The following is a 27887-nucleotide window of genomic DNA, read 5'->3' on the forward strand; positions in this document are numbered from 1 at the left end:
GGTTGTGATCATTGAAATAATACTTATAAAGCATGTAAGAAGAATGCCTGACACGTAGCAAGTGCTTAGTAAATGGTAGCTACTCATAATAGTAACATCATCTGACTTAATAATAGTACCTCTGAATTAGTTCACTCATTTCACCAACATTAATTGAACAGATCTACATGCCAGGTTCTATTTGTCATCAATAGCAACATTATTTATATTAAATGCAGAGGAAAATATACAAAATGTGATCCAGATTGGCATATAATGGCATTGTATTCGCTTTTTATTTTGACAGAGTCTGATCCAAGTATTTAAGCATATTTATAAGTAACATCTGCTTAAGAAACACTAGAATCAATGAATATTGCTTCTCCTAGTATCATAAGCCAGGTAATAGCAAACCGTGTGTTTCATACCTTGAATTCTTATACTGTATCATTCACACATTTACATAGGACTTAAGGGAGGACATTTGCTTTCATTTTTTCTTTTATTCGTTTTCAAATTCGTTTATTCACAACAAAACACTATCCACAGATGGACCTGGTATTTGAACTACCAGGAAGCAGAAAAGTCCATGACACCCTGCGTCCCCAATAGAAGCCCCCACGGTTGACTTCACACAGACAATGGTCTGTTGGTGTCCTATGCAGTGACATCCCTCCAATGCGCTCACTTTGGCCTCTGAAAGTCTCTGTCTTCTCAACCTTCGGTACGAGTTGAACTGTAAAGTGAGTTTTATGATCACTTTTTAAACCAAACACATCTGCTCGGTGCCTGTTGCCCACCGGGCTCTGGCCTGTTGACCAGGTAGTTTATAGTCACGTGAGCGCGTTTCTATGTGGTGGGCTTTCCCGTTCCAAAGTCAACCATAGGGTTGGATAGGTGTTGAATCAGACTTGGTGAAGAGATTATATAGTGTCTTCTTGAATGTCTTATCTAAAAAGAGAAATATAATGGGGTCTGTGCTGCTTCTGGCTGATGCAAGACAGGTGAGGATGTTTTTTATTTCTATCAAATAGTTCAGCTGCTCACAGCTCACTCTTCGGTGGAGAACAAAGAAGATGGGCTTAAAAATGCTGTAGGGCAGGAAGCAAACTATCAGTAGGATCTGGATGACCAAAAGATGCCTCCTCACGGAACTGTACGTGAGATGCTTCTCCGTGATGGATGTACAGGTCCTTATCTTTCTCAGATGGCTGACAAAAGAGTAGTACGATGTCAGGACGACTAAACACGAAAATCCGATAAATGTGGTCCCGATGAGGCCCGCCACCTGAGAGATCATGGCTCCCAGTTCCATCTTCCGGTTGTAGCACAGGCTCTCCTCTCCCTCCGTGGCCTCCACCGCTGAGTAGTATATGATCACGGGAATAATGACGCCGAGCACAACTCCCCAGATGTACACGCAGAGTTTCTTCGCAAAGTTGGGCTGGCGGAATTTTTTCAGCAGATGGCCATAGAAGATTTTCTCGTACCACGAAGTGGTCTCTTGCGTGGAATCCTTTTTCATCAACGTGGCATAGCGACTGATGGCGATCCAACTCAAAATCAAGAGGCTGACAAACATACTGACGTGCATGGAGAGGGTTCCCAAAAAATTGACGACCCTGCACTGTGTCGATCGATACTCCCATTGAAAGCCTTTCAGGAAGTAGATGCCCATGAAGGGCATGGTGCTGCACACCAGTAAGTTTGCCGTCACGAGATGCGCTAGGTAGATGTGAGTGGATGTTTTCTTACCTATTTTTGTTAAAAATACCCATTGAGAGAGAGAATTTCCGAAGAGACCGATGACACAGAGGAAGATGTAAAGGATTGGGAGAGCCACGGAAGAGATCGCCGATGGCCGAATACATGTTGAGGCTGAGTTGTTATTCATTTATATCAGCTGTTCTTGACTTTTGTCACAGGAGCTAGAACAGAATTGCAGATGTTTTTTAAACATGTATCCGCCCTACACCCTCTTCCACCTCCCCCCTCCCCCACCATGTTAAATATTTAAAACTAGAGGCCTGGTGCACGACATTCGTGCACTCGGTGTGGGGGGGGGCCCTCAGCCCAGCCTGTGCCCTATCGCTGTCAGGGAGCCCTAGGGGGATGTCTGACTGACGGCTTAGGCCCACTCCCCATGGACATCCTTAGCACTGCTACGAAGGCAGGCCATTGCACTCGTGGCTGAGTGGCGCTTCCCCTGTGGGAGCACACTTCATAGTGACCAGTCGTTCTGCTGTCGGTCGATTTGCATATGAGCCTTTTATTATATAGGATTACTAGTATAGATGGTAGTTAAGGCGAATGGTTTTAAAAAAAATGGGTAAAACAGTATTGGATGGGAAGGGAAAGTGTGGGTGCCTTCTCACCTTTTCTGATCCCAATTGTGCAGGTGAAATAAAAGCAAAAGTTGGGGTGCAAAGTGCCTTTGTCTACAAAACAAAATTTGATAAAAATAGTTCAATGCCTGAGTTTTATCACTTTATACTAGAGGGATTTGTAGTTCTTATATTAGATTCTAAAGCAATTTGTAAATGACAATGGATTTTTTTTTTCCTAGAAAGGTACTTTGTTTTATTTTAAGGCACTTTCAAGCAATACACACTGGCGAAGGGATGTGTTGCAAAAACATTTGGTGGCCACATTCATAGAGAGAAGACTGATTTTAATCATCGCATTCAGTGTACATAACTACTTTTCAAAATGGGGTCTTCTCATGGCTGGATTAAAGCACTTCTCCAAAATCTAATGCTATTAGAAGAGTCTCTTTTCCTATCTCAGAAGTAAACTTAATTCCACATAAACAAATGCTCGGGCAAGATCCTGAATTGCACAGAAGGCAAGTGTAGTAACCAAGGATAAACACCGAAATCTCAGGGTCTTTACCAAAGGGCATCAGTCATTTCTTTCAAATACTTAACGCTAAACAGTCCTACTTCAATACAACAGTTACTTTCAAATTCTGTCAAAACTGTGGGTGCTGTGCTTGCTGGTTAGAGCGCCCTCACGTGTCTGTGTGTGTAATTGAGTATCTGGTTTTTCAGAGAATAGGTTTTTTAGAAGTTTTCACCCCAGCATAAACGCAGGTGTGGCGTTTGCTTTCCTATGTCTTATTTTTAAATCTTTATTTAAAAGGTACACATAAAGGGTTGAAAAGTCACACAAAAACTCCTTCTCATTCTTATTTTTTTCATGTCCTCCTTTCTTTCAGGGGGGCTAATAGAAGTTACTGGATTCTGGTCAAATCAGAATCATGAGCTTACTCAGAATGTGCCATATTGCTTGTGTTTTTCACCATAACCTTCTAGGTACCCCATTCTCTATTCTTTCCTAATCTAGACGGAGGATTCTCAATCTTACTTTTAGAATCCTATCCTCTCTTTGGCTAAACACATACATTGCCTTCTGAGATTCTTATATGCCCCCGGCCCCTTGGGACTGTTTGTTCTCTATCTCTCTTCAGAATCATGGTTATATTTTTGCCTCTTTGATTACAGAAACAGTATATTTGAAAAAAAAATCCCTATTACAATTTTGAAATAATTTTTATACCAAACAAGAGCCACCTAAAGACTGGAAAACTTGAGGGCTATGCAGTGTCTCTAGTTCAAATACTGAGACCCTTCAGTAATGTCTACCAGTGTCTTTGGTATTCTATTCTCTTTCTTTGTTGTTGTTACTTAGGAAATAGTCCATGCGCGGCACAGTTAGTGTGTCAGATCTGGTTGTAAATATCTAAAACCTAAACTGTAGCAAACCAGTCAAGTAGAAAGTGAACTAAGCCAGTTTATTTCTTAAGAAAAACTGATCTGATCAAAGTAGTTTTTATTTTCCATAAGAAATGGACCTTTTTTATGATGATATTGAAGAAACACACCAGCCCCCTGCCTTGTGTAGATAATACATCCTCCACTAAAACCTGTCAACGTGATCATGTTTCTGTATTAATAGATAATGTTCCTTTTTTTTTAAGTAGACCATCTCATACAGCATCTGACATCTTACTCCTTACCATCACCCTGCTGTTCTACTTCACACTAGCAAAGGCTTCAGAACAGAAAGGAGGTACAAGAACTTCCACAGCGTCTAGCACTGTGAGAGGGGTGGCACCGACGCTGAACTTCAATGTAACAAATGACAACTAGTTCACAGCTTTAGCTTCCCCAACATCAGACTTGTGTCTGCGATGTACATCTCCTTTTAAAATAAACTTCGATTCTAAAACTACTGGATAATTCATTTCTAAAATTTGGAAAATACTATTAGGCTTAAGAAATCAAAGAAAAATCACATGATATATACATACACGGAGTGGCCAGATGATGATGATCTCTGAACGCATAACAATCTGGCCACTCAGTGTATATCCTATAGAATAAAAGGCTAATATGCAAATGGTCCCCTCGACCAGGAGTTCGACCGGCAGGCAGGCCGGCCAACTGCCCCTGTCCCCTCCCGCTGGCCAGGCTGGCCGGACCCCACCCATGCACGAATTCATGCACCAGGCCTCTATATATATATATATATATATATACACACTGAGTGGCCAGATTATTATGCGTTCAGAGATCATAATAATCTGGCCACTCAGTGTGTGTATACAGACACACACACACACACACACACACACACACACACACACACATAGAATTGTTCTCCAAAAAAAAATGTCCCCAAGCCCGCATTCCTTGGTATGATGACTCTCTTGAGTCGTCCACACATTGTGTCTCTGCTGATTTGACAAATGAAAGAGGTTCTACACGTCTGAGTTCAGTTACTAATGATTATCTACATAAGGACTCTGCTGACCAACTGTCTTACCTGAACAAGCAGCTGGTGCAAACCGAGGCTCCGTTGTTCAGGGCAGTGATGCTAAACTTCGGACTCACATCCTCTGCTCGTCACGCCTTCAGTACCCTGCCGTGTATGTCAGTGTGAAGAGATTCTCGCATGACACCGACGAAAGTGGTATAAAAAAAAAAGGAAATAAACAGTACTGTAGCAATTCGGTAGTTGTAGTGAGCATAGCACACCTTCCCCACCCAAATGACAACCGATTTCTCTGTTTCTACAGCGAGAGGAAGTTGGTGACCATGTATATATATATATATATACTGTACTTCCCTGTGATCATTTTATGCCCCAGTGCACCTCAGCCAGCTTGATTAGCATGCCTGCTTGAAGTTCAAAGGTTTGATTCCCCGTGGCTAGTTTTACACAACACAGTGGTAGCGGGAACCACTCCGTATTGACCCAATAAAATATTCGTACAAACTTGTCTGTAAAATCAGTCTGCTTATCTACAGAAGCTCTTAGGTAAGAAAACTGAGTTTTGTTTCCCTTTATTCTTAATAAGGAGGTTTGCAATAAGCCACCCACAGATGATTTTACAGACAAGGATAAACAAGTGAGGCCCAGCCCGGCCCGTGGCTCAGTGGTTGAGCATTGACCCATGAACCAGGAGGTCAGGGTTCGATTCCCAGTCAAGGGCACAGGCCTGGGTTGCGGGCTTGATCCCCAGTGTGGGGCGTGCAGGAGGCAGCCCATCCATGCACTGCGCCCAGGGGTTTGGGTCCCAACTCGCTTGCTAAGAACTAGCCCATTCTACTTTGAAATGCCCTGTGATGCCTCCATTCAGAATGGATTTGGGGGATCCTGGGAAGTGCTAGAATCTGAACACCAGGTATGCCTCAGACCCAACGAATAGTTACAGAATGATCTAAAGAATTGTGAAGCCAACTTTCTGTATAGAATTGTTCAACCAGTCTGAACTGGTAACTAAATGAAAGCTAAGTGTGCAGCTGGGAGCCAGACCTTTTCTTGGGAAGTTAAACCAGTGAGATTCTGAGAATGGAAACCGAAATCCAATTCAATCCCCAGTGGGGGGGGCGTGCAGGAGGCAGCCGATCCATGATTCTCTCTCTTATCATTGATGTTTCTCTCTTTCTCTCTCTCCCTTCCTCTCTGACATCAAGAAAAATATATTTTAAAAAAATAAAGTAGCCCTGGCCAGTTTGGCTCAGTGGATAGAGCGTCAGCCTGTGGACTGAAGGGTCCCGGGTTCGATTCTGGTCGAGGGCATGTACCTCAGTTGCAGGCTCCTCCCCGGCCCGGGCCCTGGTCGGGGCAGGGGACAACCCATTGATGTGTATCTCTCACATCGATGTTTCTCTCTGTCTCTCCCTCTCCCTTCCACTCTCTCTAAAAATCAATGGAAAATATCCTCAGGTGAGGATTTAAAAAAGGGGGGGGGGGGCGGGGAGGCTAGAACCCAGCAGGCACAAGACAGCTCAGTTCTGCCTGAACGTTGGTGCTTCACCTAGACTGGTCTTTGGTACCCGGAGCTCGGGGCGCAGGGGAAGAGCCACGCCTCCTGCATCCACGTTGGAGCATCACATGCCAAAGACCGTTATTCCTCCGAAGCGGGGCGCCTGGGAGCTTGCCTGTCGCCAGGCCAGCGCCCCCCCCCCCCCCCCACGCCAGGCCAGGGGTGCCTCCAGGAGGAAGCACAGCTGTGCTGCTCGAAGCTGCGGTCTCGGGCTGCCCAGCGCCCCGCGCGCCGCAGGATGTGGGGTCTGGCCACAGCCCTGCCTCCGGGGGCGCTGCTCGGGGGCCTGGCCACCGACTACGCAGCTGCAGGCACCCCCATCCTGCCCTCAGCCGGGGTGTGAGGAACCTCTGCTTGCTGGTTTCTCAGCACCCCTGGGCACATTTCCCAGACGACTGGGAAGGTGTGATAGTGCAGAAAACGATTCGCTTTTCTGAAATATGTGTATTGATTTCAGAGAGAAGGGAGAGGGAGGGAGAGAGAGAGACATCAGTGATGAGAGAGAATCATGGATCTGCTGCCTCCTGCACACCCCACTCTGGGGAGCGAGCCCGCAGCCCGGGCCTGTGCCCTTGACCGGAATCGAACCCAGGACCCTTCAGTCCGCAGGCTGACACCCTATCCATTGAGCCACACAGGCCAGAGCGAAAAATGATTAGCTTTGTAAGAAAGGTCTAATGACAAGACTCCCATGGGGCTAATCGGTGCTTGTGCTCCACCTGGGACTTCCGTCCAAGCAGCCGGGAAAGTAGCAGGCGTGGGGAGGAGAAGAAACTTAGACCTTGGATGAGACGAGGGCAAATTTCGAGGACAGGCCGATGTTGAATTTCACCATCTTCGCATCAGTCAAGTTCGGTTCATATTATGCTTCAGAGCCTACCTTTCTTTTCTTTTCTTTTTTTTTTTTTTAAGAGTTCTTTGAAAAGCCAAGAGTATATAAAGTTTTCAGAAAATAAAGCATTGGATGATAGGATTCTAAAAATAAGATAGGCGATCATATCAGCACAGATACGAGCCATATGCACCTGTGCGCGGGGAAGCACCCACTCGAGTTGCAAGGAGGTTTGGAGACTCCGTGTCATACACACCTGGCCGTGTTATTAGCAATCACTTCTTTTGCATTTCTAAATCAAATGGTCCCGAGGCTAAGTCCCCTGCGCCACGTCACTTCCTTCCTGTCCTTATTCAAGGGGAGGGGGGAGAGATGGCAAAGGAAGACAGGAAGAGTGTGGTGGGTTAGGTCTTACCTGCTGTACCTACTACTGTCTGTATTCATTTTCTCTTCTTTTTTAAACAATATTTTTATTGATTTCCCAGAGGAATGGAGAGGTAGAGCTAGAAACATCCATGAGGAAAGAGAATCACTGATCGGCTGCCTCCTGCAAGCCCCCTACTGGGGATCGAGCCCAAACCCGGGCATGTGCCCTGACCCAAGTCGACCCTTCAGTACGCAGGCCGACACTCTATCCACTGAGCCAAACCAGCCAGGGCGCATCTTGGTAATCTTTTGATGGCTGGAGCTATATGAGACTTGAAGTGGTCGTTTTCAGGCATCCCTCTAAGCAAGTCTTAGTGTTTCAGATATTTCTCCAATTGCACTGTACATGGCAGAGTTTCTAATATTGCCATGCTGTCTCCTTCCCTTTTCTCCATCCAAAACCAGCCTAAAATGAGTCTGCAAATCAGGTATTGCATCCAGGAAATAGAAGCTCTCTGGAGTTTCATATGTCCAGAAATATCTGGTGGAGAACATTGGAAAGAAGAAACAAGTTACATGTTAACCCAGAAAAAGTCTGTAAGAGGCTCATTTCTCCTGGGGGGGGGTGCTGTGTCCAGCAGAGGGCACTGTGTTACCGGCCCTCGTTACACCTCTTGCTCCTAAAGGCTGAAGCACGAAGGTGCCTGCGCTGTGCTATTTTCTAACCAGAAATGTGAAACAATTTAAAAGTGTCGTTTTTGGAGCTCCAACAAAATGATAAGCTTCTTTAATTTAGTAGCTGAAAAACACTCTAAGTGTCAGAGAATCAAAGGAATTGTACGGACAATGGATTTGCGTCCTTAAAGTGAACACGTGGTGCTATTCAGCCGCCTGTCATAGGATATGTACTTGGGGGATTTTGGGGGGGCTTTGTACTAGTGATTAGCACAAGAGTCAGCTTTGTAAAATCTTCACAACTGTAATTATCCTAGTGGTGAGCAGAAAGTCTGACATTGGAGTTTGCAGAAGCTTTTATCGTATTTTTAATTTCCCTTTAACTTTTTATATATATTTTTATTGATTTCAGCATAGAGGGAAGAGGGAAAGAGAGAAGGAGAAACATCAATGTTGAGAATCATCAATTGGCTGCCTCCTGCATGCCCCCTACTGGGGATTGAGCATTGTCTTTTTTGTTAATAAAATTATTATATTTGTTGTCACCATTTTAGAAATCAATGGTACATATGCTTTTCATTTATATTTTACTGGTGGCCCGGTGCACGAATTCATGCACATTGCAAGGTAATTAATTAGAAGGTGGCCAGCGGGCGAGACTGGGCAAGATGGGCCAGACACGCCCTGGAGCCAACCTCCCGCAGTTGCAGCTGGGGCAGTGGGCCATGGCTCAAAGGGCGTCTGCGGAGTTAGCGGGGTCCCTCCAGCAGGTGGCCTCCCTAGGCCCGGCCTGAGGGGATGGGGCCAAAACTGGCTCTCCAACATCCCCTGAGGCGTCCCAGAGTGTGAGAGGGCACTCTGCAAAGTTGCTGTCGTGCAGGGTGTGGAACGCAAACGCAAGTGTGCAGTAAACCAGATTTGGGGCTGACAGTGCCCCAGCAACAACATGACCCATGGCCGAAGGTGGAATCGCACAGCTCCGTGAGGAATCGGGCTCCTTCCTCTCTGGTTTCGGGGTCCGTCACCCGAGAACCACCGCTGCCAAGTCACCACAGCTCAGCAGTTCCTGCATTGAGCGTCTGCCCCCTGGTGGTCAGTGCACGTCATACCTATCAGATGGTCACTTAGCCTTTTATATATATAGATATGCATCATTTACCTATTGTGTACCAAACCATCCCCCAGACTTGGTGGCTTATGCCAACAACTATCCATTCATTGTCAGTTCTGCAATTTGTTCTGGGCTCAGCTGGGCGGTTCTTCTGTCAGTCTCACCTATGATCATTCACACAGCTTCTTAGTCATCTGACAGCTCAGCTGAGGTGAGTGGTCCAAGATGGCCTCACACACGTGTCTTGAGCCTCAGCTGGGATGCCTGTGCAGGCCGAGCATCTCTCTCCATGTGATCTTTCACCCTGGGTTTATTTATAGCACGGTGGGATCGTTCCAAGAGGGAACACTGGGAGCTGTAAAGCCTCTTTACGGTCTTGCTCCAATGTCATAGAACATCCAGCACATTTTACTGATCAAAGCTAGTGACAGCATCTGCCCAGCTTCAAGAGGTAGGCAAAGACTTCACCTCTGGATGAGAGGAGTACAGAGAATGTTGATCTACCATTTTTCCTTTTTTAAATATATTTTTATTGATTTCAGAGAGGGAGAGAGAGATAGAAGCATCAGTGATGACAGAGAATCATGGATCAGCTGCCTCCTGCACATCCCCTACTAGGGATTGAGCCTGCAACCTGGGCATGTGCCCTTGACTGGAATCGAACCTGGGACCCTTGAGTCCACAGGCCGATGCTCTATCCAAACCGGCTAGGGTTGATCGACCATTTTTAATCTACCCTCTATCTTGTAATGTGTTTGCAATTGTAATGTTCTGAGGGGCTTTTTATGTTTTTCCCTCAAAGTGCATTGCATTGGCTCTTTCCTTGGGGCTTTATATAGCTGCATACCTCAGAGTCCATCGTTTCTTGGGTAATACTCCAAAAACAAAAGTGACATTTACTTTGCAAAGGGACGTCCACCCTGTCCCACTTTGGTCTTGGAGCTGTCAGATTGTTTTGGTTATTTCTTATATTAAAAGGTCTGTTGAAAGTATCATGAGCCATACTGTTTCCTTTGTACTTTTTATCCTCTGTAAATAGCCTATCCCTTACTTTGCGTGCTTTTCTGAGTAGGGTGATGAAATCTCTCATCATGCCTCGGGCCAAGAACCGTCTCTTTGTCCACTGTCCGCATACTGTCCACACTCCCTGCCTGTTAGTCACTGAGTAGCCATCTTGGTTATCAGATGGGTTGTCAGAGAGAGAGAGAGAGAGAGAGAGAGACCATATTTACATGACTGTGATACAGTATCTATACTAATAAAAGGGTAATATGCTAATTAGAGTGGATGTCCCTCCGGACAAAGCCACAGCGGCTGTGAGGGCCTAGGGCCTAAGCCATCAGTAGGACATCCCCTGATGGCTCCCGGACTGTGAGAGGGGGCAGCTGAGCTGAGGGACCCCCTGCCCCCGTGCACGAATTTTCTTGCACCAGGCCTCTAGTGTTGTTATAATTATTCTATTTTATTGTTGTTAATATCTCACTGTGCCTAATTTATAAATTAAACTTTACCATAGGTATGTATGTATAGGAAAAAATAGTATGTAGAGGGTTCTATTCTTGGTTTCATGCATCCAATGGCGGAGGGACTAATATAGAAAGATTATCAGTCTTGCTTGCCCCTTGTAGCTTCTCTCCCACCATACTAGGTGGTACTCATTTCTCACGCTCTCATTATTTTGGGGATCCCAAATGCAAACCATCAGAGCATGAGACCCACATGTACTTACTTGGCTGACTTCTCTCTCTACCAGCCACATTTGGAACTCTGTCATCGGTCCCCGCAAGAGCTGACCCTGTATGTCCCAGTGTTTTTCAAGTCTCACTGGCCACAAAGGGGAACTGAAGATGAGCAGGCGTGCAAGTCTCATCAGTTCCCTTGCAGCCAGCTGGGAGCTGCTTTCAGTGTAGAGGGAACAGGGTGTTTTGAGTACAAAGTTCCTTCTCTACAGATACGAAGAATCTCTGCTTCTGACCGATCCAGGGACACACAGAAGAGGGCCTTAAATACTGAGAAAGGCAATTACAAGAGACAGTAGGGAAACAGAGACCAAAGCAAATTGGGGAAGGAGAAGAGGTACTGCTGAGTCCAGGGAAGGGGAACCCCGTGAGTTGCTGCTGTTGAGCCAGGTCTGCAGGGAACGTGTCTTGTCCCCACATAAACAGCAAAAGATTTGTTTGCAGAATAGATAGAGAGCTACTTCGACAATTTGAAAGAAAGAAAAAAAGAAAAGAATAAAAGATGAGCGACTCACTGAGGGAAGAGGGGGAGAGGTATGGATATGAACAGGTACATTTACCCAGGGAGAAATCGAAATGGACACACAAAACATGAGACGATGCTCCATTCCCCTTGTAATTAGGGAAGTAAAGTTAAAACCACAGGGAGAGGCCATTTCACACCTACCAGGATGGCAAAAGTTAGTAAACCTGAGAAAACCAAGTCTCGCTGAGGATGTGGGTAAACAGGAACTCGCGTCTTCCTAGCGGTGGGATAGGTACATAAACTGATCAAATTATTTCGGAGAGCAATTTGCCACAACTAAGAGAAACTGAGGATGCGCGAGCCCATCCAAGCAGGCATCGCCGCTGATGGGTGTCAGCCAGAGAGAGACTGCGCGCGCGCAGGGTGTACAGGAGTTTCTCGCTTGCGCATGGTTTCTGATAGCAGAGAAGTGGAAACCACCTAAGAACCCATTGTTGGGGGAATGGAGACTTGGGGTGTTGTTTCTTTGCACAACAAAACACTTTCCATAAAAAAGAACCACTCCGCACCAGTAAAAATGAATGAGATTTATATATGCCAACCTAAACATAATTTGAGTGAGAGATGTTTACAAAAGAATGTAATAAAAGAGTAAAGATACTATTTGTGTCCATTTTAAAAAGAAAAACTGAAGTGTATTGTTATGTATACACTAGAGGCCCGGTGCACGAAATTCGTGCATGGATAGGGTCCCTAGGCCTGGCTGGCAATCAGGGTCGATTGGGGCCTTCCTTTGTTCCACGCCACCCCCGGTGATCAGCGCACATCATAGCGAGCAATTGAACTCCCGAGGGGTCACTTCACATATTAGCCTTTTATTCATATAGATATGTTATAAAAGTATAAAGTTATATATCAGAACGGTATACACTAACTTCAGAAGGGAGGCTTGGGCCCTAGCTGGTGTGGCTCAGTGGATAGAGCGTCGGCCTGCGGACTGAAGGGTCCCCAAGTTCAATTCCAGTCAAGGGCACAGGCCCGGGTTGTGGGCTCGATCCCCAGTGTGGGGCGTACAGGAGGCAGCCGATCCATGATTCTCTCTCATCATTGATGTTTCTATCTCTCTCTCCCTCTCCCTTCCTCTCTGAAATCAATAAAAATATATTTTTTTAAAAGAAGAGAGGCTTGGGCTGAGCGTTAGTGGCTCTAAACTTTTTGGATTGTGTGGGTGCAAGGAAACAGTTAAGCAAAGAGGCCAAAACGTTAGCAACTGTGCAGGTTGGACGGTGAGTGCTCAGCTGCCTGGTAAGGTCTGTTTCCTCTTTTTTGTGTGTTGGAGATGTTTCATAGAAAAGGTGAGATGCGGAATTACCAAGTCGTGGTCTGACTGTCACGGCTTACTTTTGCTCCTGAAATAACTTGCGTGGCTTACAAACGCAGACAGAGATTCTCTGCCTCATCCACACCCGTGTGCAGCCCATCCTTGGCAAGCTTTCTGAGAGCTCCTCTGACGCGGCTGCTGTGAGGAGGGGTGGGCGCTCTGGCTGCGTTGTTCTCTGCTGTTCACCCTGTAGCCCGCGCGGCTTGTCGCCCACGTTTCAGGCAGCGCCTCCCAGAGCACCAATGTCAGTAGCTCCAAAACTAGTCTTGAAGATTTCGGTTGACATTTCACACAATCCTGATGAGTGGTGAGCAGACCCTTTTGCCACAAATACATATTAATGCCAATTTATGTTGAAAAAGAGACATCTCAGCCCGGCTGGTGTGGCTCAGTGGTTGAGCATCGACCTGTGAACCAGGAGGTCAGGGTTCGATTCCCGGTCAGGGCACAGGCCCCGGTTGCAGGCTCCATCCCCAGTGGGGGGCGTGCAGGAGGCAGCGATCCATGATTCTTTCTCATCATTAATGTCTCTCTCTCTCAACCTCTCCCTTCTTCTCTGAAATCAATACAAATACATATATTTTTTTAAATATATTTTATTGTTTTTTTACAGAGAGGAAGAGAGAGAGATAGAGAGTTAGAAACATCGATGAGAGAGAAACATCGATCAGCTGCCTCCTGCACACTCCCTACTGGGGACGTGCCCGCAACCAAGGTACATGCCCTTGACCGGAATCGAACCTGGGACCCTTCAGTCCCCAGGCCGACGCTCTATCCACTGAGCCAAACCAGTTAGGGCAATATATTTTTTAATAAAATAAAAAGCAACATCGCAGTCATTACCATGTGTTTGGGCAGGATGGAATGAACACGCCGCTGCTCTGCCCACCCCCATGCGGGGGAGAGTCAGTGGTCACCGTGCTCATGGCTGGCACCTTGCTCAGCAAAGGCCCATAAATAGCTAGACTTCACTTGCTTCCCCTGTTCTCGCATGTGAACTTGAAGAGGGGAAATAAGAAGCAAAATAGACGTTTAGGACGGACCGAGCAGCACTTAACTTCCCTTTCGATTCTGGCTCAGCTGGCCCCACCACCCAGCCAGCCCCCCTTCTCCGGCCGAAGCCAGTCTGTGCCGCTACAGCGGCCTCGCAGGCCTGTTCTCACCTGGGCGTGCAGCTGTGAATGCGGCGCCGAGCGGCCCCTGAGGATGCTTCTGCCTCATCGGACTTGGCAGGATTCGGATTCCATTCGGAGCTTCCAGTGCTTTCTTTTTACCAAACACATGAGTTTCTTGACAAGTTCACGGTGTCTGTTGGTGCCTGATGCAGAAGGCTCTCCATCAATGTCAGAAGAATTGTTTCCCACTTGGTGCTTTTGCTTTTATTTTTATGGTTTTTGACCCAAAAAAAGTCTATGCACTTTTTCCTATGGTTATTTCTATTGTCTTATCAATAGAAAGTTCTTTCCCATCCACAAATAAGTTAGTCACATACTAATGAGTTAGTCAGTTACATATTTTTTAACCTATTAATAGTTTCATCATTTACATGTAACTCTTTAATCCACTTACTGAGTGTGTGTGTGTGTGTGTGTGTGTGTGAGAGAGAGAGAGAGAGAGAGAGAGAGGGAGGGAGAGAGAAACAAAGTGAGGCTATGAATTGGCTTTTTATTCAAAACTAGAGGCCCGGTGCATGAAATTCGTGCACTTGGCGAAGGGTCCCTCAGCCCAGTCTGCGCCCTCTCGCAGTCTAGGAGCCCTTGGGGGATGTCCAACTGCCACAGAGGCGGGAGAGGCTCCTGCCAGCACCGCTGTGCTCACCAGCCACAAGCCCAACTTCTGGCTGAGTGGCGCTCCCCCTGTGGGAGTGCACCGACCACCAGGGAGCAGCTCCTCCATTGAGTGTCTGCCCCCTGGTGGTCAGTGCGCATCATAGCGACCAGTCATTCTATCGATTTGCATATTAGCCTTTTATTATATAGGATAAGGGCAGCACTATTTATTAATCCGTCTTTCCCTTTCCTGATGATTTCTGTGGTGTCTCCTTTCCTTCCGGTGATTCTCTGAGGGAGGAAAATGTGACAGAGCACTCAGGAACCTTTTTTAAAAATTCACTTAACCCCACTCTGCAAGATTCCAGCACATCGTGACTAAGAGAGTCTTAGCTTCCCTCCCAGTTGTCCTGCTCCAGCCCTTTTGAGAGCATCAGTTGGTCAAATAGTCTTCAAAAGTTTCTCTTTGCGTCTGTTCCACAGTGTTCTCCTTATTAAAGGGTAAGAATATATTTTCACATCGATCGGACCGTGAAACCTCAGAGGGAAGGCAGGGGAGGGTGGGGAGAAGGGGGAGAGATCAACCAAAGGACTTGTATGCATGCATATAAGCCTAACCAATGGACCCAGACAACAGGGGGGTGGGGCAGTTGGAGGGTTAATGGGGGGATAAGGACACATATGTAACACCTTAATAAAGAAATTTTAAAAAATTAAAGTTATACTCGAATATTTTATTACGCAGGGGGTCGATGCCCTAACTCTCATGTTCTAGGGTCAACTGTATATGTACCTCGTGATGGTAATTATAATAAAAGTATCTGCATATATAGCAGAACTGGAAAGGAAGATGTATAAAAAAAGAATATATTTTCATATCTGGGAAAATAGATTTCCATTTGTATTTCAAAAGGTTAAAAAATAATTAGTCCGTGAACGTGTTTCTGCAAAATCCAGATTGCCTGTTGGGAGAACTGGACTTCATGCTGGTTTTCTCTCGTGGATACCGGTCCGTACAGCTGTGCTTCAAAGGGTTGTGATCATATTAGTTCTACTTTCACAGCAGCAGGATTGAAAAATCCATTTCCAAAAGATGTTGAAAAGAAAACCTTTTGTACTAGAACAGAATCTCCTTTTTCTAGGGACCTGATCTTAGCAAGTCAACCACCATCAAACCAGCTCTGCCCACAGTACTGTCTCAAAACTCCCAGCAACACTCAGCATTTCTGTCTCGTTCCAGCAGCCAGGCAGTTAAGTCTGCCCTGTGTGGTTTTGCATATGAGATATGTTCTTTAGAAACTTTGGAGATCTGTAAGGTGAGGGTAGAGCGCTTCTGAATTTCCTTGTTCTATATGCTTCTAGAACTAAACCTTGGGTCAGGGGAGGTACAGACAGTGTCTCCTGCTTATACACTGAGTGGCCAGATGATGATGATCTCTGAACGCATAATAATCTGGCCACTCAGTATATAGATATAGATGTAGATGTAGATATAGATATAGATATTAGAGGCCTGGTGCATGAATTCGTGCATGGGTGGGTCCGGCCTGCCTGCTGGTTGAACTCCTGGTCGAGGGGGCAGTTTGCATATTAGGCTTTTATTCTATAGGATATACACTGAGTGGCCAGATTATTATGCATTCAGAGATCATCATCATCTGGCCACTCAGTGTATACTAATGCTTAAGTACAAAATAAAAGATTATATATAATAAATAGCCTTAAACTTGGTAAGTGGCATGGGTTTTGTTTTGTTTTTTCTTTTATAAAAATTTAGAAACATTCTCAGGATTCAGGCTATTAGTGAAACTTCTACTGGTAAACAAGATTTGGTATGAGCTTATAGGCAAGTTGATTTTTTATGAAACTTTATCTTAACACAAATATAGCAAGAATTAACTCTGTACTTTTTAAATTTGTTAAGAATGCCATTGTGCAGGGCTTTATAGAGATCATCTCACTTAATCAAATTTTGAGACAGCTTCTAGAACTATGAGTGTATTTGTTTTAATATTTCATAAAACTAGTGGTAATCATAGATAATGTAATTTAACCATTCAAACTGTATGTTTACAATAGATGCATGTAAGAATATAAAATATTTACCACTAATATAAAAAAAATAATTTTGAGAACCCGAGGGAAAAGCAGTATTTAAAATCATATAAACAGAAATGCTAAATTTCAGTTTAGGTTGGTATTTGTTAACATTGTCACAACAAGGGACTTGATATAAATGTTACTTTTTTCTGAGCATCTAATTTTTCTGTAAATTTTTATTCTCAAATATTTTTGTTTTGTAAATACGATTCTGTATTGTCTAAAGTTTTACATTAAGTCTCCTTTTTCTCCAATTGACCGCCCTCCCGCCCTGCCCCAGCCATTCCCAGCCCGGGCAAGCCCCCACCACCCCAGTGTCTGTGTCCATTGGTTATGCGAATAGGCATGCATACAAGTCCTTTGGTTGCTCTCTAACCCCCCCCCTCCCCTGCCATTTGTCTCTGGATCTATTTTTGTTCATCAGTTTATGTTGTTCATTATATCCCACATATGAGTGAGATCATGTGATATTTACCTTTCTCCGACTGACTTATTTTGCTTAGCATAATGCCCTCCAGTCCCCATCCATGCTGTTGCAAATGGTAAAAGTTCCTTCTTTTTTACAGCAGCGTAGTATTCCATTGTGTAGATGTACCACAGTTTTCTAATCCACTCATCTGCTGATGGGCACTTAGGCTGTTTCCAAATCTTAGCTATGCTGAATGGTGCTGCTATGAACATAGGGGTACATATGTCCTTTCTGATGGGTGTTTCTGGTAGTCTTTATTCAACTAATTGTGTGCACTTATTGAAACAGAGCTACCTGAGCACTAATTGTATACAAGCCAAATCTCATGAAAATAAGTTCAGCCCTAACAAAATTCTTCATACTCTTGAATATTGGTTTCTTAGCCAGTGGCCTACCTGAAGTTCCAAGAAGTGTTCTGACTATAAGTCATTCTCATACTCTGTGAGAGAAACTTATGAATGGTTCGTTGGAGTTTGTCATGACAAACTTTTGCATATTCAGTCAATGGTGTCCGGTTCTGTGTCTGGCGAACATGCCAGCCACACTTTTGAGAATGGTTGCCTTAATGACATCTCCTCATTACAACTGTGTGATGTTCTACGCGGCTATGTCCATATAGGCCTTGGGGGGCGGGGTACAAAATATGCCCCTTTTCAATTCTGTTAAGCACCTCTTCCCCCTCCTCCCTGTCTGAGGCATCCTTCCATCCATTCACTCACTCATTCAGTTGTTCAACAAAAACATATATACTAAACTCTGGGAGTCCGTGATGAATGAGATCCCTTTCTATTAGGTCTTACTGTCCAGTTATTCTTTTTTTTTTAATATATTTTATTGATTTTTTACAGAGAGGAAGGGAGAGGGATAGAGAGTTAGAAACATCGATGAGAGAGAAACATCGATCAGCTGCCTCCTGCACACTCCCCACTGGGAATGTGCCCGCAGCCAAGGTACATGCCCTTGACCGGAATCGAACCTGGGACCCTTCAGTCCGCAGGCCGACGCTCTATCCACTGAGCCAAACTGGTTAGGGCCTGTCCAGTTATTCTTGAACATTCAGGAAATTTTCAGAAATTGCTCCTTTTAATTCTAATCTACGGAGTTCTTTATTATTATGAACTATTTCAAACACTTAGAAATATGCCAAAAAATAATATAAAATGCTCATATACTACCACACAGGTTTAACAGACATTACCATTTTGCCACATGTGCTTTAAATCTCTCCAAATATAACCATTAACTCTCAGTTGGTATACATATTGTGTACATTACCATGTCTGTTTTTTATTTTTATTGTGTATTTATAGATTCATAAAAATATTTTTTTCAAAAAGCCTAGCCAGTGTTGCTCAGTGGTTGAGTATTGACCTATGAACCAGGAGGTCACGGTTCGATTCCCGCTCAGGGCACATGCCTGGGTTGCGGGCTCCATCCCCAGTGTGGGGCGTGCAGGAGGCAGCCGATCCATGATTCCCTCTCATCATGGATGTTTCTCTCTCTCCTGCTCCCTTCCTCTCTGAAACCAATAACAATATATTTTTTTAAAAAGAATATGGCACTGTTTCATGTGTTTATATTTTACATACCTGCTTTCGTATGTTCCATACCCGTTTGCGGTTTGTGTTTCATCCAACATTGCTTTTGAGAATTGTGCTGCTGCAGGTGGAGTTCATTTCATTTTGTGAATAAGCTGCAGTGTAGTCCTTGGCTGGCGCACACTCGCTCAGCTTGTTTGCAATTGTTGAGTTCACTGAGCGGCGTTACATATGTTCTGACACATGTGTGTTTGAGGTTCTGTCAGATGAACAGGGTGAGCACACCTCCCATTTTATTCTATCCAAGTGCGGTTCAGGTTGGCTAAGTGTCCAGCCCTGTTGCTAGGCTATCGCGTTCTTAGCTCATCTGTTGTTTGATTTTACTGCGTGATATTTGGATTCTTTCCCTTTCATCTAAGCAGCGAGAGATACTAGGTGATTTCATGTTTTATTAGAAGTTTATTATCAATTCATCTCTTATAGAGGTTTAGGCATCAATTAATACAGAGGCAAATTACAAGCTTTTTAAGTGACAATCAACATCTATTTTCTGACATTTTCAATCAGTCCTCAAATCATTGAACTTACTTTTAAACACACTTTAAATTAGTATTAGGTGCTTAATTTTAAGTAACTACTTTAGTGACTTGAGAAACGATGACATTTCCTTTAATCATCCTGTTGTTGAAGCCATACATTTCACTTAACTTTATAATCTTTGTTAAAAGTGTTAGCTTAGTCCTGTCCAGGTTTCTCAGTGGTTAGAGTTTTGGCCCACAGACCAAAGGGTCACAGGTTAGAGTCAGGTTAAGGGCATGTACCTCAGTTGCAATTTCAGTCCCAGGCACGTGAGGGAAGCAACCAATAGATGTTTCTCTTTCTCTCTCTCTCTCTCTCTCTCTCTCTCTCTCTCTCTCTCTCTCTCTCCCCCTCTCTCCTTCTCTCCCTCTTTCTCCCTCTCTCTCCCTCTGTCTCCATTCTACTCTCTCTAAAAGTCAGTGGGGGGAGGGGAATATCCTCAGGTGAGGATTTTTTTGAAAATTAAAGAAAATGTAAAACTTTTAAAAAGAGTGTTAGCTTAACAATATCTTTTGAAAAGATTTACACACAGATTTAAGAATCTAGTGATAAGCGTAAGCTTTTCTTTTCCTTGAAATATCTTACAATTAAGCAAATGAAATATCCTATATAATAAAAGGCTAATATGCAAATTGTCCCCTCAGGAGTTTGACTGACTGGGAGTTCGAATGCTTGCTATGATGTGCGCTGACCACCAGAGGGTGGCACAAAACGGAGGAAGGCCCTGGCCGGCAGCTGGGGGAAGAAAGGCCCCGATCAGCCCTGATTGCCTGCCAGGCCTAGGGACCCTACCTGTGCACGAATTCCGTGCACCGGGCCTCTAGTCACAAATAAGATAGGAGCATGGAGGAGATCCGAGCCTTGCAAATGCTAGCGTTTCGTTCCGGAAAATGTGTCGTTCTTCAAGGAATGGAGAGGCTTTTTCATGCGCTGGCCAAAAAGGCTTTAGAAGCCAGTCTGAATTTTTGCCGCGGCTGATGTCTCATGGAGGGAGTACCCCGGCTTGAACTCCGAGGTGCTTTCGCTCCTGCTCGAATCCCCTTGGAACCCTCGAGAGAGAAGCTGGCACATGATTTTGCGGATGTTACTGGACATCAGGAAATACATGACCGGGTCCAGGCAGCTGTTGAACGAGGAGAAGACCAGCATGATCTCGTTGATTTTGTGAACGATCTCCTTCCAATAACACGATGACACGTTGAGCTGTAAGGAAACATAGACAAAGCGGAAGGCATGGTAAGGGACAAAACACACAGTGAAAATGATCAGCACGATGAAGGAATTGCGGGCTGTCGTGGCGTATTTGCCAGAATTGGGAAATTTGGACCTCCTTTTCGAAATCTTCAGTAGGTTCTTGCCGATCTTAATATAGGAAAGGATTATGAGTAGGAAAATCAGCCAGAACATCACCACAAGAACCAAATTAAAAATCGCTTCTCCTTTCTCGTTCAGTTTATCTCTATAATGGAAACACATTGTAGAATTGTGGCCTCCTTTCTTGAGGGTTAAAATAATCATAGTTAAGAATCCAGCCAGAGCGACGGCCCATACTGTACAGCAAACGTAAATACTTTGCCTGGTCGTTACCGCCTTCCGCTGTTGTATGGACCGATTGATTTTTATGTAGCGATCCAAGCTGATGAACCCGAGCAGAATGATGCTAATGTACATGTTCATGTAGAAGAGCGTCCCGACCACCTTGCAGAGAACCACGCCGAGCACCCACTTGTTCTGGTTAAGGTGGTACATGATGCGGAAGGGGAGGCAGAAGATGAGCAGGAGGTCTGCGACGGCCACGTTCAGGAGGTAGATCTGAATGGAGTTCCTCTTGCGGTGGATCCCCAGGAACACGTAGAGGGCGATGATGTTTCCCACCAACCCCACGAGGAAGATCACCGAGTAGAAGGCAGTGAGCACTCGAGAGAGCAAGTGCTCATCCATGGGGCAGTTGGTGGCATTCGGCGCCCCCGAGAAGTTGTGTGGCGATGGGGCGCTGTGGTTGGTCAGGACGCAGGCTCCCTGGGGACAGGAAGTCCAGCTGCTGACTGAAGTCGCCGTCGTCATGGTCACGGTGTGACGTCTCGTTGTCTCCTGGCGGGATCAAAAGGTGGAGGTCCCAAAGGACATGTTCCTCGCGTGTGGCTTCTGTGAGGGCTTCAGATTCGTCCTGCAACAGAATGTCAAACATGGATTCATTTGTTGTTTGAAGAAGTGACTTTAACTGCAAGCATCTTACCTAATAATAGACAAACATGTAAATTGACCGTACCGCCGCTATGCCCACAGCCAATCAGAGTGAGTATGCAAATTAACCCAACAAAGATGGTGGTTAATTTGCATACACAGGCGCCATGGCGATGATGCAGGTGTTCCGCCCCACCCCCGGTCTCTCAGGGCCTCTGGGCAGCGTGGGAAGGCGGGGCCGGAGCGGAAAGAGGCGGCTCCAGGGCTGGGCTGGAGTGGAAAGGCAGTGCCGGCAGCCAGGGAAAGGAAGGCCCATTCTAGCATGAATCTTCGTGCATCGGGCTTCTAGTCAATAATAAATGACTGTTTTTAGACATTGCAAGAAAATTTTGAGAATGTACACTATGTATGTAGCAGCATTATGGTACCAAAAACAAGCAGCAAAAATATAGTAGAATCACGCCTTGCCGGTGTGGCTCAGTGGTTGAGCCCCGACCTATGAACCAGGAGGTCAGTGTTCGATTCCCGGTCAGGGCATATGCCTGGGTTGCCGGCTGGATCCCCAGTAGGGGGTGTGCAGGAAGCAGCCAATCCATGATTCTCTCTCATCATTGGTATTTCTCTCCCTCTCCTTCTCCCTCTCCCTTCCTCTCAGACATCAATAAAAATATTTTTTTAAAGAAAGAAAGATGCCAAAACCGGTTTGGCTCAGTGGATAGAGCATCAGCCTGCGGACTGAGGGGTCCCAGGTTTGATTCCGGTCAAGGGCATGTACCTTGGTTGTGGGCACATCCCCAGTAGGAGGTGTGCAGGAGGCAGCTGATCGATGCTTCTCTCTCATCGATGTTTCTAACTCTCTATCCCTCTCTCTTCCTCTCTGTAAAAATCAATAAAATATATTTTAAAAAAAGAAAGAAAGAAAAAGAAAGAAAGAAGAAAGAAAGAAAGAAAGAAAGAAAGAAAGAAAGAAAGAAAGAAAGAAAGAAAGAAAGAAAGAAAGAAAGAAAGAAAGAGTGCCAGGTGGGGTAACCAACCAGGTGACTGCCTTGGTGGAGTAGCACTTGCATTTCTTTAAAAAAGAGAAACAATGCGTGGATTGGAACGACAGTACTTCATTTCCTGATTTGGCATCTTCCACAAAGAACAATGTTTGGGAGAACTTAGCCTCTCTTAACTCAAGCTACGATCTGCTCAAGAAGAAACCGTTCCACTGGGGGGTGGAGGGGGCCCTTATCGCCGTGGAGGGGGAAGTGCGAAGAGGAAGCTGTGTAATCCTCGGTCAGGAGTCTCTTTCCGGAGTCCAGGGCAGTAGAGGGAGGAAGGCAAGAGGATGGGGTCTAGGCTTTTGTGCGCCTCCACAGCAGGAGGACAAATTGCATCAAGCTGACAGAGACTCCCAGCACGCTTCTGTGTTAGGAAATTCTACAAAGAGAGGGCCATCGAGGAAGGAGGGCAGGCTGCCAAGCATGAGGCTGATGGTGCCGGCTAGCCAGGAGGGGGGGCGCCGATAGGGGGAGCTGCAATGACTTGAAGCTATCGTTTTTCCTCCTCCCAGGCTACATGGTACACTCCATCCCAGCGAGGGCCCAAGCCTGTTCTGTTTGCCTCTCTGCACCCAGTGCTTCGTACAATAAAGAATGTTGGATGACAGAGGGGATTTAGTATAAAACTATGGAAAGGGCTCCGTGTGGATATTAAAGTCAACTGTTGGAGTATAGGAAGGGCTTTAGCTGACTTAACAGAAACACAGTTGCACAATTACAATCAGCTCCGGTTGCCATAGCAGCAGTGTGATGTGGCAGCAATAAACACGCACCCCTTGGGTTGAATTCCTAGATCTGGGGTGTCTTTCTATGTTAGTGCCATATTTTCCGGCGTATAAGACGACTGGGCGTATAGAAGATTTTCCTGGGTTAAAAAGTCGTCTTATACGCCGGAAAATACGTTATTTTATTGATCCTCACCCGAGGATAGTTTTCCATTGATTTTTAAAGAGAGTGGAAAAGAAGGGGAGAGACAGAGAGAAACAGCAAAGAGAGACACATCGAGCGGTTGCCCCCCGACAGGAGCTCCAACCAGAGCCTGCAACCAAGGTACGTGCCCTGGACTGGAATCAAACCCGGGACCCTTGAGTCCGCAGGCCAACGCTCTATCCACTGAGCCACACCGGCCAAGGCGATCTGCTCGTCTGGTCATGTCAGAGCAAGTTGAAGGCCACAGGCGCCTGTCCCTGGAGATGCGGAGATGCGTGTGCTGGACCAGGGCGAGGAGGACTGTATGTCTTCAGAAAGCGGGGCGAGAACCAGAGATGCGCTCAGTGGTTCCCATCCCGGCTGCGCGCTAGAAGCCCCCCGGAAAGCTTTATGGAGACTCGCCCGGCTCCCTCCGCAGACCTGACCTAATTGGCCTGGAATGGGCTCCGGGCCCTGGTTTCCTTTAAAGGCTCCTGGGGGATTCTGAGGCGCATACAGAATTGAGCCCTAGAGCTGGATGGCTGAGCCGCTGCCTGATATTTATTTTGCATCTGCTATGCTCCAGGCAGCGTTCAGCGTGTCGTGATACTTCATTTGCATAATCCTTAGAGAAGCCTGAGAGGTAGGTGTTACAAAAGAGGTCATGAAAGATCAAGAGGTTACGCCAGGGGTCCTCAAACTTTTCAAACAGGGGGCCAGTTCACTGTCCCTCAGACCGTTGGAGGGCCGGACTATAGTTTAAAAAAAAGATGAACAAATTCCTATGCACACGGCACATATCTTATTTTGAAGTAAAAAAAACAAAGCGGCAAAAACACCCACATGTGGCCCGCGGGCCATAGTTTGAGGACGCCTGGGTTACGCTCTTCGCCCTTGACCACACACATCTGAAGTGGCAGCGCCCAAATTGGGACTCATGTCTAGCTTTTAGAGCCCATGATCCTTTGCACCAAGCCTCTCTCCTCCTAAGCGCATATGGTCAGCGTTTTTGTTGTTGTTAATCCTCACCCAACGATATTTCTCCATTGATTTTTACAGGGTGGAGGGAGGGAGGGGGGAGAGAGAGAGAGAGAGAGAGAGAGAGAGAGAGAGAGAGAGAGAGAAACATTGATATGAGAGAGACACATCTATTGGTTGCTTCCAGCATGCATCCTGACTGGGGCCAGGGATCGAGCCCGCAACCCGGGCATGTGCCCTTGACCAGAATTGAACCCAGGACCCTTCAGTCTGCAGGCCAACACTCTATCCACTGAGCCAAACCGGCCAGGGCCAGCATTTTCCTTGTCAATGATGAGTTCTGTCAGCAGTATTTTGACATGATCCCTTTACATTATCCACAATCCTAAGAAGAGATTATGCCATCCAGCTTTACTTCTCTAGAAAAGGTATTCATCTCTCTATTTGCTAGGTCCATTATAGCAAGTAATAAGTAGAGTTTACAGAATCACAAATCGTTTGTCAGAATGTTCAGCCCTTCCCCCAGAACATATCTTTGCCAACTTATTTCTAGGCCTGATAGCCTTAATCAAGATGTTTCTAGAAAGCTGCTAGCACACAACACATATCCCGAGACCATTTGCCTAGCTCTGACCTGCAAATAAAATAAATGATAGTTGGACAAGATCGCCAATAAACCTCTCTGGTTAGCTTTATTTTCCAGCTTAAATAAAATAAAGCAGAAGCGATGCATTTGTTTAACTAGTAATAGTAGCCATCATTTAGAAGCATACCCTGAGTGGCCAGATGATGATGATCTCTGAATGCATAATAATCTGGCCACTCAGTGTATATCCTATAGAATAAAAGGCTAATATGCAAACTGTCCCCTCGACCAGGAGTTCGACCAGCAGGCAGGCCAACCAACCGCCCATGTCCCCTCCCCCTGGCCAGGCTGGCCGGACCCCACCATGCACGAATTCATGCACCGGGCCTCTAATATATATATATCCATACATATATATATATACTTACACTGAGTGGCCAGATTATTATGCGTTCAGAGATCATCATAATCTGGCCACTCAGTGTGTATTAGGCGGCTAGTGCCCAGTCTTTTATTTACAAATTAACAGACTAAATTCTGTTTTAAATCGAGTGGCTGCTTTTCGCCTCCCTTACAATGTGTCAGTCGAGTTACATCTGATATGTAACCACGCTCTGTTCTTAAGGCCATATGTTGCTGTTTGACGAAGTATGTGTTTCGTGATGCTGTTACTTGGCAAATCCTAAGGTTCGCAGCCCTGTGTTCCCCGCTGTGTTATCCCCACCGCCACCCCCGGCCTTTGCCAGCGTTTCCGCCTGGCTCGCGTAGGAGCTTCGTGAACCCAGCAGGTGCCCCCGTGGCCTTCAGGGAGCAAGTTTTTCAATGCGGTTTGCGTGGTGGTGAGAACGCCGCGTGGCTGTGTTCCGGGACATACCTGTTTGGTGGCGGCAGCCTAACCCCGCGTGTGGCTTGACCGCATGGTGAGGGCGACCGAGTCCTTCAGGCCATGCTTCCGAAGCGGCGTTCATCGCTGCGTGCAGAATGGAAATGGAAAGCATGTTACTCTGGAAACAATACCATTGGTAGCCCTAGCCAGTGTGGCTCAGTGGCTAGAGCATCGGCCCAAGGGCTGCAGGGTCCCAGGTTCGATTCCGGTCAAGGGCACGTACCTCCGTTGCAGGTTCCCCAGCCCTGGTCGGGGCCTGTACAGGAGGCAACCAGTCGATGTGTCTCTCTCCCATCGATGTTTCTCTCTGTCTCTCCCTCTCCCTTCCACTCTCCCTAAAATCACTGGAAAAATACCCTCGGGTAAGGATTTTTTTAAAAATACTATTAGTAGTATATTAGGTTTTGTTATAAACTTAACTATGCCTAAAAAAACATTTTTTCAACTTCATTGAATTAACCAAAGTGCATTTTGCTTTTGCTTTTCTCTAATAGTCCCCTTATTTACCTCTGAAGCCCAAAAGTCAAAATGTCATACATCTAGTAATTACCATAAAATAGCAACAGCCTAATAAAGAAAGCGCTCTCCTTGAAACTAGGCAGACAGCAGAACTTCATAAAGGTAATAAGTTCAAGATCACTTATCATCGGAAATCCTAAAAAATCATAACGCGTTGGAAATCAAGCCTGCCGCCGAGGAAAACAACTGGGAGTCGATTCCAGCAGATCTCCCAGTCTTCCCGGCAGTGCACACCGAGGACAGGCCAGCTCAGGACCCAGGGTGTCGTTCTAAAAGCAAGGTGTGACCGGGAGGCGGCTTTGAAGCAGAAGAAAGGGTGGTCTGCGGGGCGGAAATCGGGGTACTCACAGCTCAGGCTCCGGAGGGGAAGGCACTGAGCCCGCACTTCCCTAGACAGACTCTGGCCGCTCGGCTCCTGCATCCGGCGGAGGGGCCGGGGTTAGGGCTTTCTGCTTTTTCTTTTTTTTTTTCTGTCTGTGTGTGGTAACAGGCTTTTTTTTTTTTCCTTTTCTTTCTTTTTTCAGTATGACAACCCTCAGACTTCTTGTGAGAATATGTAAAAGCTCCGCCACTCCGCAGCAACTTTACCTTTCAGCTCAGCGAACACTTCACTTTAGGAAATGATTTCTGGCTTTTAGGTGAAGGAAGACCTTCACCTTGGCAACCGGGGAAAGTTTTTCCTTATCCCTCAAAAGAAAGGAGCTTTATAAGTTCTCATTAGAAACAGGCTTCTTCTATTTCAGAATATGCTACGTGGACTTTTTCCCCTTTAAAACGTGTTGTTATTTATAAAGCGTAATAGTGGAGATAAAGATACAGAGGTAAACACATAAACTCCCACATCACCAAATAACACCTGTGCTGTCGTACTATATGTAATGCAATGAATATAACACTTTATTAATTTTACATCTGATCACACAATTTTGAGAAGTTAATTTTCTGTCGGTGCATTTTATATCCTGAAATGTATAATTTTAGCAAAGTAATATTTAATGAGTATAATTAAATGCTAGTCACTATGGCTAATTCAAGATTTCAAGTTTTTAAATTTAAGAAGGCTCTTTCTCATGATACAACTGTTATTGGCGCTCATTAGAGCATGTTGTGGGCTGTGACAATGTTGAGATGAATTCCTGATAATTCTTAGAAATGTAAATGGTAGTTCACAAGAGCTACTGGTTCTTGAGGAACAATTTTTTTTCTTTTCCTTCTTTTTTAAGGTCCAGAATGTGGCCTTTATTTTGTAGATAACCAGAAGGCCATGAAGGGTGGTATCATTATTTCATCAGGTTTCATAAGGTTTGTTGATGACCGACTGTGAAGAGCTAGAGTATAAGTTGACTTAGAGTTACCTGTGTGGCTGTGTCTTATATGGACTGTTGATACACAAGCATTGAGCCCTAGTTGGTTTGGCTCAGTGGATAGAGCATTGGCCTGCGGA

The 27887-nt window shown here is 45.5% G+C and overlaps 3 protein-coding genes across 5 annotated transcripts in view; 1 reads left to right on the plus strand and 2 right to left on the minus strand.

The window, feature by feature from the left end:
- The window catches only part of CASK (calcium/calmodulin dependent serine protein kinase), a 293487-nt gene that overhangs the window by 156564 nt on the left and 109036 nt on the right, over positions 1 to 27887 (plus strand).
- GPR82 (G protein-coupled receptor 82) lies at positions 240 to 4856 on the minus strand. Its single transcript, XM_079765862.1, has 2 exons — positions 4807 to 4856; positions 240 to 1907 (listed from the first exon to the last, which is right to left on the minus strand). Exon 2 carries the CDS (start codon positions 1871 to 1873, stop codon positions 857 to 859), a length of 1017 nt encoding a protein of 338 aa, XP_079621988.1. The 5' UTR covers positions 1874 to 1907; positions 4807 to 4856; the 3' UTR covers positions 240 to 856.
- GPR34 (G protein-coupled receptor 34) lies at positions 18635 to 26856 on the minus strand. Of its 3 annotated transcripts, none has more exons than XM_079765853.1 (3): positions 26792 to 26856; positions 25913 to 26008; positions 18635 to 21505 (listed from the first exon to the last, which is right to left on the minus strand). In XM_079765853.1, exon 3 carries the CDS (start codon positions 21400 to 21402, stop codon positions 20284 to 20286), a length of 1119 nt encoding a protein of 372 aa, XP_079621979.1. In that variant the 5' UTR covers positions 21403 to 21505; positions 25913 to 26008; positions 26792 to 26856; the 3' UTR covers positions 18635 to 20283. The 3 variants fall into 3 exon arrangements, with proteins under 3 accessions (XP_079621979.1, XP_079621981.1, XP_079621980.1); XM_079765855.1 differs by lacking the exon at positions 26792 to 26856 and adding an exon at positions 26475 to 26736; XM_079765854.1 differs by lacking the exon at positions 26792 to 26856 and adding an exon at positions 26148 to 26465.

This window comes from Cnephaeus nilssonii (genome assembly GCF_951640355.1).
Source record: "Cnephaeus nilssonii genome assembly, chromosome: X".
Lineage (NCBI taxonomy): Eukaryota > Metazoa > Chordata > Mammalia > Chiroptera > Vespertilionidae > Cnephaeus > Cnephaeus nilssonii.

Bases quoted from the DNA above. Each gene is read 5' to 3' on its own strand.
- GPR82 (XM_079765862.1), bottom strand. From the start codon at position 1,873: ATGAATAACAACTCAGCCTCAACATGTATTCGGCCATCGGCGATCTCT.
- GPR34 (XM_079765853.1), bottom strand. From the start codon at position 21,402: ATGACGACGGCGACTTCAGTCAGCAGCTGGACTTCCTGTCCCCAGGGA.